Below are 13,233 nucleotides of genomic sequence, written 5' to 3' on the forward strand. Positions count from 1 at the left end.
CACACACACACACACACACACACACACACCACCACCACCACCACCTTTTCCACCACCACAACAAAAACCCCTCCCACCCAGCAAAAGTACTAGAAAAAACCAAAAACGAAACAAAAAGCAATCCCACAAATATGAAAACTCTAAAGGGACTTATGAAAATTATTCGATGTGAATGCCGCTAATGATCTTTTTGTCTTAATTAATAATTGCTTGCTTAAAACAATTTTAATGTCTGCTACTTGTGAAAAAACGTCAGTTCTCCTATAGCTGTAAAAAGTTATGCTTTAACCCTGTCCGTACGCCCTGGGGTCATTTTGTACCCCTGGGGTTATATTCTACACATTTTAGAATACTTCTAGTCTAGTACGGAGATCTCTTTGAAACTTTCAGTATTTCTCGAAAAAATCATTTTGACAGACTGCCTTGCAAAGCGTACGGATTTGATTAACTAGTAAATTTCCTCTTTGAAAGTGGTGGCACAGAGTTCCCCACGTCGTATGGATACGATAGTAAAACACAACGTAGGGATAGGGTTAATAATCTCGGTTTTCGAATGCCACGTCATGCTGATATTGTGGCTATGTTGCTGTTCGGGCTATATCTAAAATGGGAGTAGAGTCACGGAGCCAATTTGTCTTGAAACTCTTGGTTTCATGTTGAGGACATTGATGATTTGCAGGTGCTCTGGTGTGGTTTGCTCCTTCTTTTCTATCATGGATCTATCAGCCTTATTTTTCCTTCTCCTTTCCTTTGTATGTTACTCTCTAGTAGCACCTCTGACCCTAGCCGTACGCCCTGGGTTCATTTTGTACCCCCGGAGTTGTATTCTTGACATTTCAGAATACTTCTAGTACGAAGATCTCTTTTGAAACCTTCAGTATTTCTCAAAAAAATCATTTTGACTGCTATTCAAAGCGTGCTGACCGGATTAACGAGTAAATTTTCTCTTTGGAAAGTGGTGACACAGAGTTCCTAACGTTGTATGGATATGATAGTAAAACACGACGTACGGTTAGGGCTAATCTGTGTCACTTATGTGACATAAGTGTGTTGTTAGTGCCATAAAAGTAAAACTAAAACATGTTAAAGACAGATCTAGAGATGCCTTTGTTCTAGGTATGTAGGTTTCCTAGATTTGTAGGGATACTTTTAAGGCAGAGGGAGTGACACTTTCTCTCCTGGTTAAAAAAATCACTGTGTGACAAGGATAAAAAAAAAAGAAGAAGTAATTCCTCTTCCTAGGGTTTGTTGAGACATTCTGAATCTCTTCCCCTTGTTCCTTTTGCTCTGTCCACCTATGGTGTTGCTCGTGCGAGGTTGAATTGATTTTAGTTGATGAGAGTATCTTTAAGACTGTTAAGGTGGTATGATCTATGAACAAAACTGGTGGGCACCTTTGGTGTTGAAAGAAAAAAAGTACTAAGCAAAGGAATAGACATTTGTTACAGAAAATATATTAAAATACTGCCTATGGTTGGAGGGTATAGTCCTTAAATGAGGCAAACTTTGGAGTAAGGTTTTGGCACACATTATGCAGTGTGAATAGAAAACAATAGTTGAACAAATCAGTGTCCATAGAAATGTGCTGAGACTGCTAGGACAAGATTGAAATGAGAAACATACTTTGTTCTAAAATCCTGGCAGTTTTCGTGTAAGTTGATGGGATTTTTTTTCTTCAGTTATGTAATGTGTATCCTATGGAGGTTGTATTGGGTCATGACTTAAAACCAAACTAAAATTAGCCCCGGATTGTGTTTTTTAATTTCAAGCTTTTTCAGCTAAAGCATGGATGAGCTGAATGCCCTGCGTAATATAAATATATACATATAAATGTGTATATTTGTGCGTCCTGCTGAATAGTCTGATGTCATGTTTCTGATAGAACACCAGTGGAAGAATGCTGAAGCAATGGAGGTAGATTTGTCAGGAACTGAGCCTTTCTCAAAATTGTTTTTTTTTCTTTTTTACTCTCCTTGGCTTTCATTTCAGGTTTCTGACAGTTGTCTTTGATTTATGCGTTTAACGTTTTGTTTAGCCCTACAGCTTTCATGTTCGGTTTCAATTAACTACCAATGGAGATTTTGAAGGAATGTTTACTTCTTTCTCTCAATCAGTTTTTGTTCTATTGACAATTTTCAGTTGAAACCTTTTCTCCTGTTTCTTTGTTGCATATCTTAACCATGAATGTTTAAAAAAAAATCCAGCCTAGTCAGTGTTTTTCTTAACTGTCATTGGTCAGTGGGTGCCGCCTGATAGTGGTCTGCTTCTTCTGCTTCTCTTCAGTGTGACTATTGTCTTATTGCTATGGACTGAAGTGTCTGTAGGCCATTCCTAAAGGGGGGACATTAACTATTCTTATGCTCAGTAGAATTGGAAATTGGCTGATTCATCGATGTCATGCTCATAACGGTGCCTGAGCTGCAACAGGGAACAGCTGCTTTTTCTTTCCTAATCCTTACTATCGTCATTTTTCCTCTACTTCTTTTGTATGTTTGTCATACTCTTATTATGACCCTCTATTACCGGGGTGCCTTTATAGTCGAAGCAGACTTTGTGCTGTTGAAGCTAGAGAGGTGAGCAGAGTAAGTCTGATTCCCTGTAAGGACTTCTCTGTTGACATCCACCCCTTGGTGCTCTTATGACCTTATGCAGTTGCGAGCTCCGAAAAACCTCTACTAAAACTAAAACTATAGTCTAATCGTGGTGAGCTACTGCTCTGTTGCACACCGAGTCCTGTCAGCTACCATTTCAAATCTTTGCTCTGTATAACGTCTTAGAAAGAAGGAGCAAATGACAACAGAGAGCCTGTTAACCACCCAAACAGAATAAGGAAGATTTAAAAGACGTTATACAGAGCAAAGATTTGAAATTGCAGCTGACAATTGTCATTATCTCTCTTCCTTCTTTGTATGTTATTCTCTGGTATATCTCTCTTCCTTCTTTGTATGTTATTCTCTGGTAACACCTCTAATCTTTGGCACTTTTATAACCTTATTTTGTTGCATGTGCCACAAAACTTTTAACTGAAAATTAAACTCCTTTTTCTGTATAAGCATAATTTCTATGGAAGAGTGAAGGTTGTGCTTGGAGTAGTGAGAAATGTATCAGATCACAGGGATCTGAAACTTGTGTTGCTTCTCTTTTCTTTTTCTTTACCTGGGATGGGGCTGTGCTTCATTGATGCGACGGTGGGTTCTCAGTGAATCGCCCCTGTGTTCTCTTAGTGAACTTCTATCATGTGGCATGCTTGATCTGTGTTTAGCCTTTGGTTCTGATGACATCTGCCTTGTGTGATGGGTGTTTGTTCTTTTGTGTTTCTGTTTCAGAGTGGCTCATTTCTCCAGCACAAGTTTTGGGGGTCCAACACTAGGGGGCAACTTCCGTTCCACCTCAACATCGACTAAAGTCGTCAACGGCAAACGCATTGTCACCAAGAAGTGAGTGTAGAATGTACAGTGAACAAGTTTCGGCATTGTGTGGGATGAGATAATCATCCGTTGTTTAGTAGACAAGTGGCCATCTTAGGCAGGTGGATGTCTTGCACAGTGTTATTATAATGTTTTAAAAAACGCAATGGGGTGGGAAAGAGAAGAGGCTGTTTGTACATGTGATTGTCTTGCACAAGTGGCCATTAAAGCAAGTTGGACTAATTATTTTTTAATGGGAGTGACTTAACCATAAGCACGTAGCATTCACATGAGGTTTTCCAGGAAGCTAATAATGTCTCGGAGTGTTTAGGGTGTACTGGGGCTACAATATATACTGTAAAGCACATGGAGCTTACTGTTGAGCGGAGATATGCATTATATAAATGCTATTTATTACTCATCCAGATCTTTATGAAATTTATGACAAGAGAAGTTATGATGTTGGCATGAGACCTACTGCACCATCAATGGGGGCATAACACACATGAATATTTGAGCTCAGAGGTCCGTGTGTGGTGTTTTACTTTGGTGTGTCATCTCTACCTTCTGTCCTTACTTTTATTTTATTTTTCTCTTCCGTTTTGTTTTTGCCGTTTTGTTTTTGTGAATTAGGATGTTGGCCTCAAAGAAAACGTCCCAACCAATATGATTGTATATGTGGTAAAAGTTAAAACATGATGTAAGTCATGAGATTGTCTTGAGAACATTGAAAAATGATGACGATGTCTTCCTCATCTTGAAGATTTTGTAGTCTTTGTGAAAACCATTCCGTACTTGAATAGACTGAAAGTGTTGCTGATATGTTCATCTTACCTTATGTCAGCGAGTGGTTGGGGGCCCCACTGGTAGGTCCTACTTCTTTGCTTTCTACCTTCTGTTGTTTCTGTCGGTATGTCTTGGTTTTCTTTTTCCACAACATTAAATCATAGTGATAGAATTGTGTCAAAGTGCTTCTCTTGACTCAAACAAACAAAATGGGTGGTTGACAGGTGCTCTGGTCTGGTTTGCTCCTTTTTTCCTATCAGACATCTATCATCCTTTTCTCCCCTCATTTTTTTATGTTTGTTAGTCTTCTGAACACCTCTAATCTTCCACACTGGACTTCTCTGTTGACATCCACTCCTTGGTGCTCATATGACCTAGTGCAGTTGCGAGCGCCGTAAAATCTAATAATGACAATCTTACTAAAACAAAAAACAATCTTTCACACTTATGTGACCAAATAGTGTTGTAAGTGCTGTAAAACTCTTTGTAAAACTATAAACAAACAAAAATTTAAGATGTCTTACATTTAAGCTGCTTTCTCTCCCTCCCCTCCCCTCCCCTTCGTGTTCCCCTCCCAGAGTGGTGGAGAACGGCCAGGAGACGGTGATGATTGAGGAGGACGGAGTCCTCAAGTCCAAGAGCATCAACGGGGTCCCACAAGCCCTGGACGGGCCCACCTCCAAGCCCAGCATCCGCGCCTAACGGGAACTACCGCCCACTACTACCAACACTACTACTACAACAGCCTTTGTTTGTCGCCATCTCTCCTCTCATTCACCCAGTCAGACTGTGACACTTTCCTCCCTCTCTCCCGTGCCGGGCCTCGAGAGAGAACGGAGCTCGCTGCCGGCGATTCTTTTGGTCAAAGCTCCATAGTTTGATATTGTCTCATTTCCTCATTTTCATTTTGTCACTTCATTCTGATTTTTTTTTTGGGTTTTTTTTTTCGACTTTCCCTCATGTACAAGTACTTTGCTTTATTTTGAAATAATTTGAATTTGAACAGTTTTTGTTTGAATTTGCAGGCTGAAAAGCTGTGGTTATAGATGATATTCATTTGGTATATTTAAAGTAATTTCAGAATATTGATGCCGTTTCGTTCTTGTTTTATGCATTTGTAAAATAAATAATTAGAATTAATTTGACACATGGCAAAGCTCATAGCTTTTTTTGGGTTAGCCGTAGCTCGAGTGGAGTTATTTTTTGTTTGTCCAAGAATGAGCCAAAGGTTCAGCCTATGCTCTCACTTAAACTTATTTAGAGGTAAAGGGTTTGTGTGGAGATTTGAATCAAGTTTGTCAAGTTGTAGTTAGGTTGGTTGTTGTCTGATGACATAAGTTCTGTTCTATAAGGTTTGGTTTTTATTTAATTTTGGTCTTTCAGATTCTTCACTTCATTTTTGCAAGAACTGTTTTGGGTTTTTTTTTTTTTTCTTCAAATGTTTGCATATCATCTATAATTGAATTTGATTGATGATGTACAGCAAAGGGACGATTCAGCATCTGAATGAAGATACTTCATCCATTGGGAGCGTATTGTGCCCGTACTTGTCATGTGTACTGAGATATTTGCTTTGTGACTGGCGTAGTAGATGACAGATACAGGAGACCCCATATAGCACTGCACAGCGTGACACAGTGGCACAAAAGTAGGTTGAATGATAGAAGTAGGATTTTCTTGCGTCATCATTTATCATTGCTCAGGAAAGAAAGAAAGCGTTTCCCCTCCACGCAACATTGTGTCATTTTGCCGGTACTTGTGGAAGAAATCCATAGAAAACTATGTCAAAGTAATAATATGTGGTCCCCTTATGGATTGAGTTTTTTTTTTGCTGTGTGACCTGTTGTATAGACCAGTTGCCAACTCAACAATGAAGGTCTTCAATATCCCCTGAAGACTGTGAGATAAAGGGTGAGCCCCCGCCCCCCAATCATGTTTTTTGAACTGTGATTATAATTATCACTTCTTGAGGTGTTGACTTCTCGTGAATTTCATCTACATTCATCTTGGAAACCTGTGAGTGGTGTACATGGTGGTCCTGTGGTGTGACGTGCCTCCGTGTCCCGTGTGGTGTGACATACGTCCTTCTCTTATCCAAGCTAGGGGGGCACCCGGAGAACTGCACTTTAACACTTTTTATCAGGGGTCAGTTTTTTTCTCCTCTACTGATGTTCAAGCCAACTGAACATTCGATGTCATTTTTTTGGTGTTCTCGTTGAATTTTAAAAACAAGAGTCCTGTTTTTTAATCTGAAATGTGCAGTGCATGTCTTGGGATGCTGGAAATGCTGTAGCCCTCACAAGGTGGTGTGGATATTTCTGGAAGTGTGTAGAGCATCCACAGGTTTGCACTGTACTAAGGGGCTGACCCACATTTTGTATAGAACCTTTCGGTTTTTTTCTTTTCCCAGACTATTTGTTCAACCCAAATTCTTCCTCTTACGGCAGCTTCACTTTTCCCTCGAGTCTGTTGTTCAAATGTTTTAGCACAACTAAATGTAGATGTTCCGATCGTTCTAAGTGCAACTGGCCCTTTGCAGACAAAAGAAAATTGAGAGGCCTTTTTTTAAACTTAGAAAAAAAGAAAATGTGAAAAATTGTAATATATACCTTTCTCACTTTTGTACACGCTCATTCTGGAAGTCATCTTTGCATTTGAACTAGAGCAGGTCATTTAACATCTTCATGTTCTCAACACAAGACTGTATCAGTCCCATGAATTGTGATAATGTGTGTGTTGTGAGCTGGAGGTAGTTTGTGTTGTATGCTTACTTGATCCGGTACAGCTACTTTGTTATGCCCGCAAGTAAAATTATATAACTTTATAATATACATATAGTGTTGTCCGTTGTTTGGTCCGACTGCAGAGAGAATATGATGTCCTGAGTGAGTGAAGACAGCCAGTGAAGTCTTGGTGTATTTGTGCTCTCCTAGCCTGACTGAAATCTGAGTTAGGACGAACATATATATTTTTATATATTCTGTATTTTAGTGAAAGACTGTGTGCTTTTTTTAGGCTTTGAAGTTATCCCATAGCTGACAAAGCTTCTGCTCTGAATCTTGATGGTATGTCATGGGGATGCTAACTCCTGGCATAGCCTGTGCACATACCAGTTACACTCACATTATCATGTTCCATCTGCGTATCTTTGAAAACAGGACAAGTCACAATTTTACTTTGTCTGCTTTTCTCAAAACTTACTTAGGCCCCCTCAAAATATCTTTATATCCAATTCGGTTCAAAAGTCAAGGTTAGTCCTATGTAAATGAGTATCGTCTTTGATTTAAACATGGGCTTAATTTCATTTTTTTAAAATGCCTTCTGTAAAATGAAGCTAATGATAGATATGCTGATTACTAGCAACAGGGACAGCTTGATTCCCCCAGTGTCCTTGTTCTGCAGTCACTCACAGAGGGGGCTCGTCTGTTTCCTTACAGAAGCGTTAGTTCCTCCCCTCCCCCCTAGTCTTTTCACTCATGTGGTAGATTGCCATATCAATTTTTCCTTCGACCATTGTTCAATCAATAGAAGTTGAAAGGACTCGCAACAAATAAACAGGAAACAGCAGGTTTTTAGTGATGTGAGGAGAGGTGATGCTGTTTTGTCACAAGTTGTAGTGTCTGTTTCTTTCTTCTGCCGCGTCCCTGTGTACAGTCATACAGTTGTAGCCTTGTTTTCACACTGTTTTGGTGTATATGCTTGCGTTGTCTCTGGTGTATATTGTAGTTTAATTGGTCTCTATCTGTTGTAATTTTATGAAGCAAAGCAAAAAAAAAAGGTAAATATATAAAAAGAACTTGCATATTTCAATGATGTTCATTCTTTTGAAGATATCGAACAGTAAATAAACACATTTGTTCACTGCACCTGTTAGACTTGCGTTAATTTATGATGGACTTAATATATATATACATATACTTAGTTCTCAGTGTGAAGGTAGTTAGAGAGAAAGAACATATCTTTATTTTCCCAACGTCTGTGGTGTAGTGGTTACGCACTTTGCCGACACATGCAGGAGACCTGAATTCTATTCCTGAGTAGGGGTAACATTTTTATCGATTATCTCAGTTTTTCTGTTGGGATGTTGTATCCCTCTCAGTCCGAGTTGGCCCTAATAGGTATGGTGGAAGCCCGCCTTCTAAATGACCTAATTTGAGTCGATGGGTGCATTAAAAACACCTACGTAAAAGTGTTAATATTGGGTCCTTACCAAATTTAATTGATATTTTGTTCATGCTGTGGTCTCTTCTAATTTTGGGAATGAGGGAAACGTCCATTGCACATATAATGGTCCAGAACACATGTCGAACATTTTTTAACCTGGTTCAAATGTGTATGTCGTGATTCTCATTTTAAAAAATGTTTGCGCAGGCTTGTCTTCTCTGGTTTTGACAATTTAGCGAGGCCTGAAGGAAACGGACAGCCAGTGGGTGGGTGGTTGGTGGGTGCTCCAGTGTGGTTTATTTTTTTTTTTTCCAATGAGACATCTGTCATCCTTACCTCTCTACGAACTCCCACAGTATCAAACCCAAACTGGGCCCACTAAAACCTGTGGGCCTCTCCAGAAGAGACAAAGTCATTTTTACTCGATTGCATATTGGACATACTTCCCTGCCAAATAAGTTTCCTCCTGCAGGGAGATGAAAAGCTTTTGTGTTTGATGCGACACAGATTTCACCATTAGTCACTTACTAACAGAATGTCTGGACTTCGGAGAGATCTGACGGAAATAATGTATTTTAAATGTACAAAATTGCAAGATCTGTTCTCCGTTATTGATCCCAACAGAATTCTCGATTTTATGAAGGCCATTGGTCTTTATACAAAGATGTAAATATTGTTATTTCAATGTAATGTAAATTGTTGTTTTATAAGATTCAAATTTTTACTGTAAAATTTTTAAACATTTAATCTAACAGTAGACAGAAACCAAGCCGTGCTGTGAATTGCTGGGAATGCAACCAATTGGTGTTTTGCGTGCTTATATGACCTAATGCAGTTGCGAGCTCCACATACCTCTTACTGGGGCTCCCGTAGCCGAGAGGTTAAGGTGTTCGCCTCTCGTTCTAAGGTCCCGGGTTCGAATCCGGTTATCGACGAGAACATTTTCTTCTCTGAAATTGTCTCCTTTCACTTCCTTTCCTGCTCTCTAGCAATGTTCTGTCGTCTGTTGCTTTCGCCTCCACTTTCTGCCCCCACCTCCTTTGCCCCCTCTGGGCTCTTAACTCTTTCTGCAGCCTTTCTACTGCTACTCCTTGGCTCCTTGTTACTGCTGTCTTTCAGCCACACCCCTGATCTTCTGGTAGGAAAGATCTACACCTCGCCTTCTCGGACAAGGCCGAAAAATCTCGGAGGTCCTGTATGTAAGTTGCGCACTTTAAAGATCCCTTGGTGGTCTAAAATCGATAAGAGTAGGCTTCGGCCGTCTCCCGGGCAAAATTCAAAATTTCCTACCAATGGAAAATGTTTGGTGTGTCCCACGTGCTCATATGACCTTTGGCTGTTGCGAGCGCCGTAAAATATTTAATTGAAAAAACCCCCAGCAAACCCCCCCCCCCCCTTACTAATCTTAACTTACTTCTCCTCCTTTTCTTTGTTTCTTACTCTCAAGTAACACCTCTAATCTTCTGTTCTTGTATGACCACTTTGAGCTGCAGGTGCTATAAAACTCCAACTATAAATAAACCAGTGAGATGTCCTGTCCTGTGTATCGATGTGAGATTATGTCCCTGAACCAAAAGTTTCTTCTGTTTACTCATAGCAGCCGTCAGTTTGAAAAACTCTTTAGAAAATAAAATAAAATAAAAATCCGAAACTGAAACACTGCAATTCTTCCTGATCAAAACTCAGGGATCATAAAGTTCCTAATGCATTGAACTTGTGACTTCCATCATGGTATGTCTCCACCAAAGTAGTAAACAGTCCGCAAAAATAGCACTTTTACTGGCATGCATCTTTGCTGTGCGTGGGATATCTTCTCCAGCCTTTGGCCTGTCTCTGTATACACAATAAGAAACGTTTTGCCTTTGGTATGGAATACCAGTAACCAGAGCTTTTATAAATACTGAGAGCAGAGTTTAGAACCAGGGCTGGGCCAAATGGACTGTGGAAATAGAGTTTACAATTTATGGAGCTCTGCAGGAATAGGATGGTCACTGAAGATGTTTATATGTTTGTGGCTAAGTGGATCTCTGGAGGCTGTAAAATGTTGAGGCAACTCTTTGCCTTTTCTTTACTTAAACTTGCTGAAGTGGTAGGCTATTTTGTTGAGGTTGTGGGAACAGTGTTTGGCTGAGATAAGGGCAGGACTGAACTGACAGTGGTATTTTGTTAACTGCATTTTGAAGATTGCTTGGTATCTAGCAGATTTAGGCTCTTTGCCTTGACTCCAGAAGATGTGTTTGATTCTCATGTGGGGAAGTTGTTTATTAACAATCCCTGTCTTTCTGCTAATACATGTTATAAAATCTAGTAACCCACACTGCCTGGGTTAGTCTTGTCGGTTGAGATAAAAAAAAGACTTCCTCCTATATGATCTAAATCTTATTGTCAGGGGTGTTTAACATTAGCAATCTGTCCACGTTTTTCGCTTAGCCTTTAATATTCTGTCACCTTTTGTAGCAATCTGTAGGTTCTTCAACCCGTATAACTGATTTTTACGTAAAGGTCACGTATTTTCTAACCGGTGAGTTCTGTCTGCTTTTCAGGCAGCCACACTTTTTATATAAACGGACAAAGTGTTTCTTCAGTTTTATCATAGTCATCGCCTTTCTCCTCCTGGATCAGGATATAATAAGCCACAAACACTTTCCACCTTTCCCTATCCTGGGCGAGCCTCTTGATGTTATTCCATGTCCTCCCACTGTTTAGCCAATCAATTTCATGACTCTTCTCCAGGTTCTATGTGGTCTTCTCCTTGATCTTTTGCTCTGTGGATTCCAATCCAATTCTTTCCTTCTTGTGCAGCTGCTCGACTTCCTGAGAGTATGTCCAATTCATGTCTTCAGTTTGAGAACAGATTAATTTTGTTGTTTTTTTCTAACACCTCACTGATGTTTATAGTATAGAGACAAGGCTATTTTTCTTGTGAACAGGAGACAAGTTTGAATCCCCCATTTGGGAAGATATTTTATAGTCTTCCATCTCTGTGTTTAGATACTGTGTCCCTCACACTCATACCCCACCTCTTAGGTGGTTTAAATAGTTTCGATGGAATAAAACATACTGGCATCAGTAATGTAACGGTAAGGAACTTCATTATCTCATGCAGGAGACCGCAGTTCATTTCCTGCGTGGGGAGACTTTTTATTCACTATCTTCTTCTTTCTGCTGGGATATGATATCCCTCTCAGCCCGTGTTGGCCCCGACAGGTAGAGTCAAAGCCCATCCCTTTTATTATCGAAATTGTGTTGAGTGGGCATAAAAAGACCTACATTAAAAGAGACAAATTTTTAATTCTCTCCCTCTTGACCGACCTGAGTCTCAGATTTCTCTGAAACTCAAACAAAGAAAGCAAACACAACAACAGCTGATGTCCTGGTACACACAAAGAGATACAAAAGACATGTTTGGTTTGTCTATTTCACAAATTGTTTTACTTCTCCAGAACATTAAATTATGCATATCAAAGCAACACTGATGATTATCAGATTCCTGCAACACCAAATACATCCTCAACAGAAAACAGTAGTAATTTGATTGTCAGAAATGTTCTCAAGTAATGCCATGTTTCTCTCTTTCTCTCTCCCCATCCCTTCCACACACACAACAAACACACACACACTCACACACACACACTTTTACACACACACACACACACACACACACACACACACACACACACACACAAACACACACACACTCTGTTTATATCATGCACTGTTTTGCTTTGCTTTCTTCATTCTTCCCTCTAAAAAAATGTCTCTCATTTCAGTAGCTGAGACCTTGACAACAGGAAGAACTCATCAATGCATTACATCAGCTTTTCATAAAAACCTGAAATGAATTACATTATCCAGTAAAGAAGGTGAAAGTAAAGGTATTTCTGCATGATGAATTACCATTTTGTTTCAAAAGAAAAGTTTCTATATAATTAAAGCATATTATTATTATAATAAATACACCCTACTTCCCTAGACAAAACTTTTCCAGCAACCTAAAACAGCTACTGAACATTTTACACAGAGCTAACACAAGGAAGAAAAGAAATCTGCCAAAAGGCGAAACTTGATGGGACTTGCTTCAATGGCTACAGAAATAAGATTTTGTAAAACATAAAAACACCTCTACCAACCTGGAAAGCTTAAGGGACTGTTGCTTCATAATTGAAAGTCTGCTACAAGTGCACAATAGCTTCTAATTGATCTAATGATACAAGCAGGCGCCTTATTCAGCGCTAGGAATCCTTTCTTTAACTGGCATCATCACACACACTCCACTCGCATTCCTCATTCCCACCAAATAATATGAGGTAAGCTTGCAGTTTCCATGACAACAACACTACCTACAAGAGCATAAAAATGCAGCTATGTACACCAACATCCGTGGTTCAAAGGAGTACAAGATAATATCCAAGGGCAACATGTTCAAACAAACGATGTGGAAACCAACACACTTACTTACAATTCTCTAAATCACATAAGTAAGATCTTGATAAAAAACTTACAACTGTTTGCAACTCTTAATACCGTTAGTACTCTGATTGTGCCAGCTCGACTGGAAGGGAACTTTTACCAATAACGTTTAATGTTTTTGGTGTACACATACATACCATGGTACCTCCTCTTTTATCTAAATCTTATCACGAATATTCATCTGTTCAAATACTGCCTCCGTCACAAAGAGAAAGTGTATTAGTATTAGAAAAAACATCTCACGTAAACCCAAAACATGTTTTTGCTCGCTGGATACCCGATTTACTGATAGAATTCAGCTTGCAAAAGAAAAGATCAACTCTTTATCTTGTTTCAAATGTTCCAAGTGTCATCTGCAATTCAGAGAAACTTGCCATGAATGGTTTTCAAATTTTAAAAAATGTAA

The 13,233-nt window shown here is 39.4% G+C and overlaps 1 protein-coding gene across 8 annotated transcripts in view; it reads left to right on the forward strand.

Annotated features, from left to right (window-relative positions):
• Positions 1 to 8,059, forward strand: part of LOC101846566 (dnaJ homolog subfamily B member 6) — a 69,013-nt gene extending 60,954 nt beyond the window's left edge. For all 8 annotated transcript variants that reach the window (XM_005094267.2, XM_035968735.1, XM_005094275.2 and 5 more), the window contains 2 exons: positions 3,327 to 3,437; positions 4,772 to 8,059. In XM_005094267.2, coding sequence (XP_005094324.1) covers positions 3,327 to 3,437; positions 4,772 to 4,895 — 235 coding nt within the window. In that variant the 3' untranslated portion in view covers positions 4,896 to 8,059. The remainder of the gene's footprint in view (positions 1 to 3,326; positions 3,438 to 4,771) is intronic.
• The last annotated feature ends 5,174 nt before the right edge of the window (positions 8,060 to 13,233 follow it).

The sequence above is a fragment of the Aplysia californica genome, unplaced genomic scaffold, assembly GCF_000002075.1.
Source record: "Aplysia californica isolate F4 #8 unplaced genomic scaffold, AplCal3.0 scaffold00079, whole genome shotgun sequence".
NCBI classification, from domain to species: Eukaryota; Metazoa; Mollusca; class Gastropoda; order Aplysiida; family Aplysiidae; genus Aplysia; species Aplysia californica.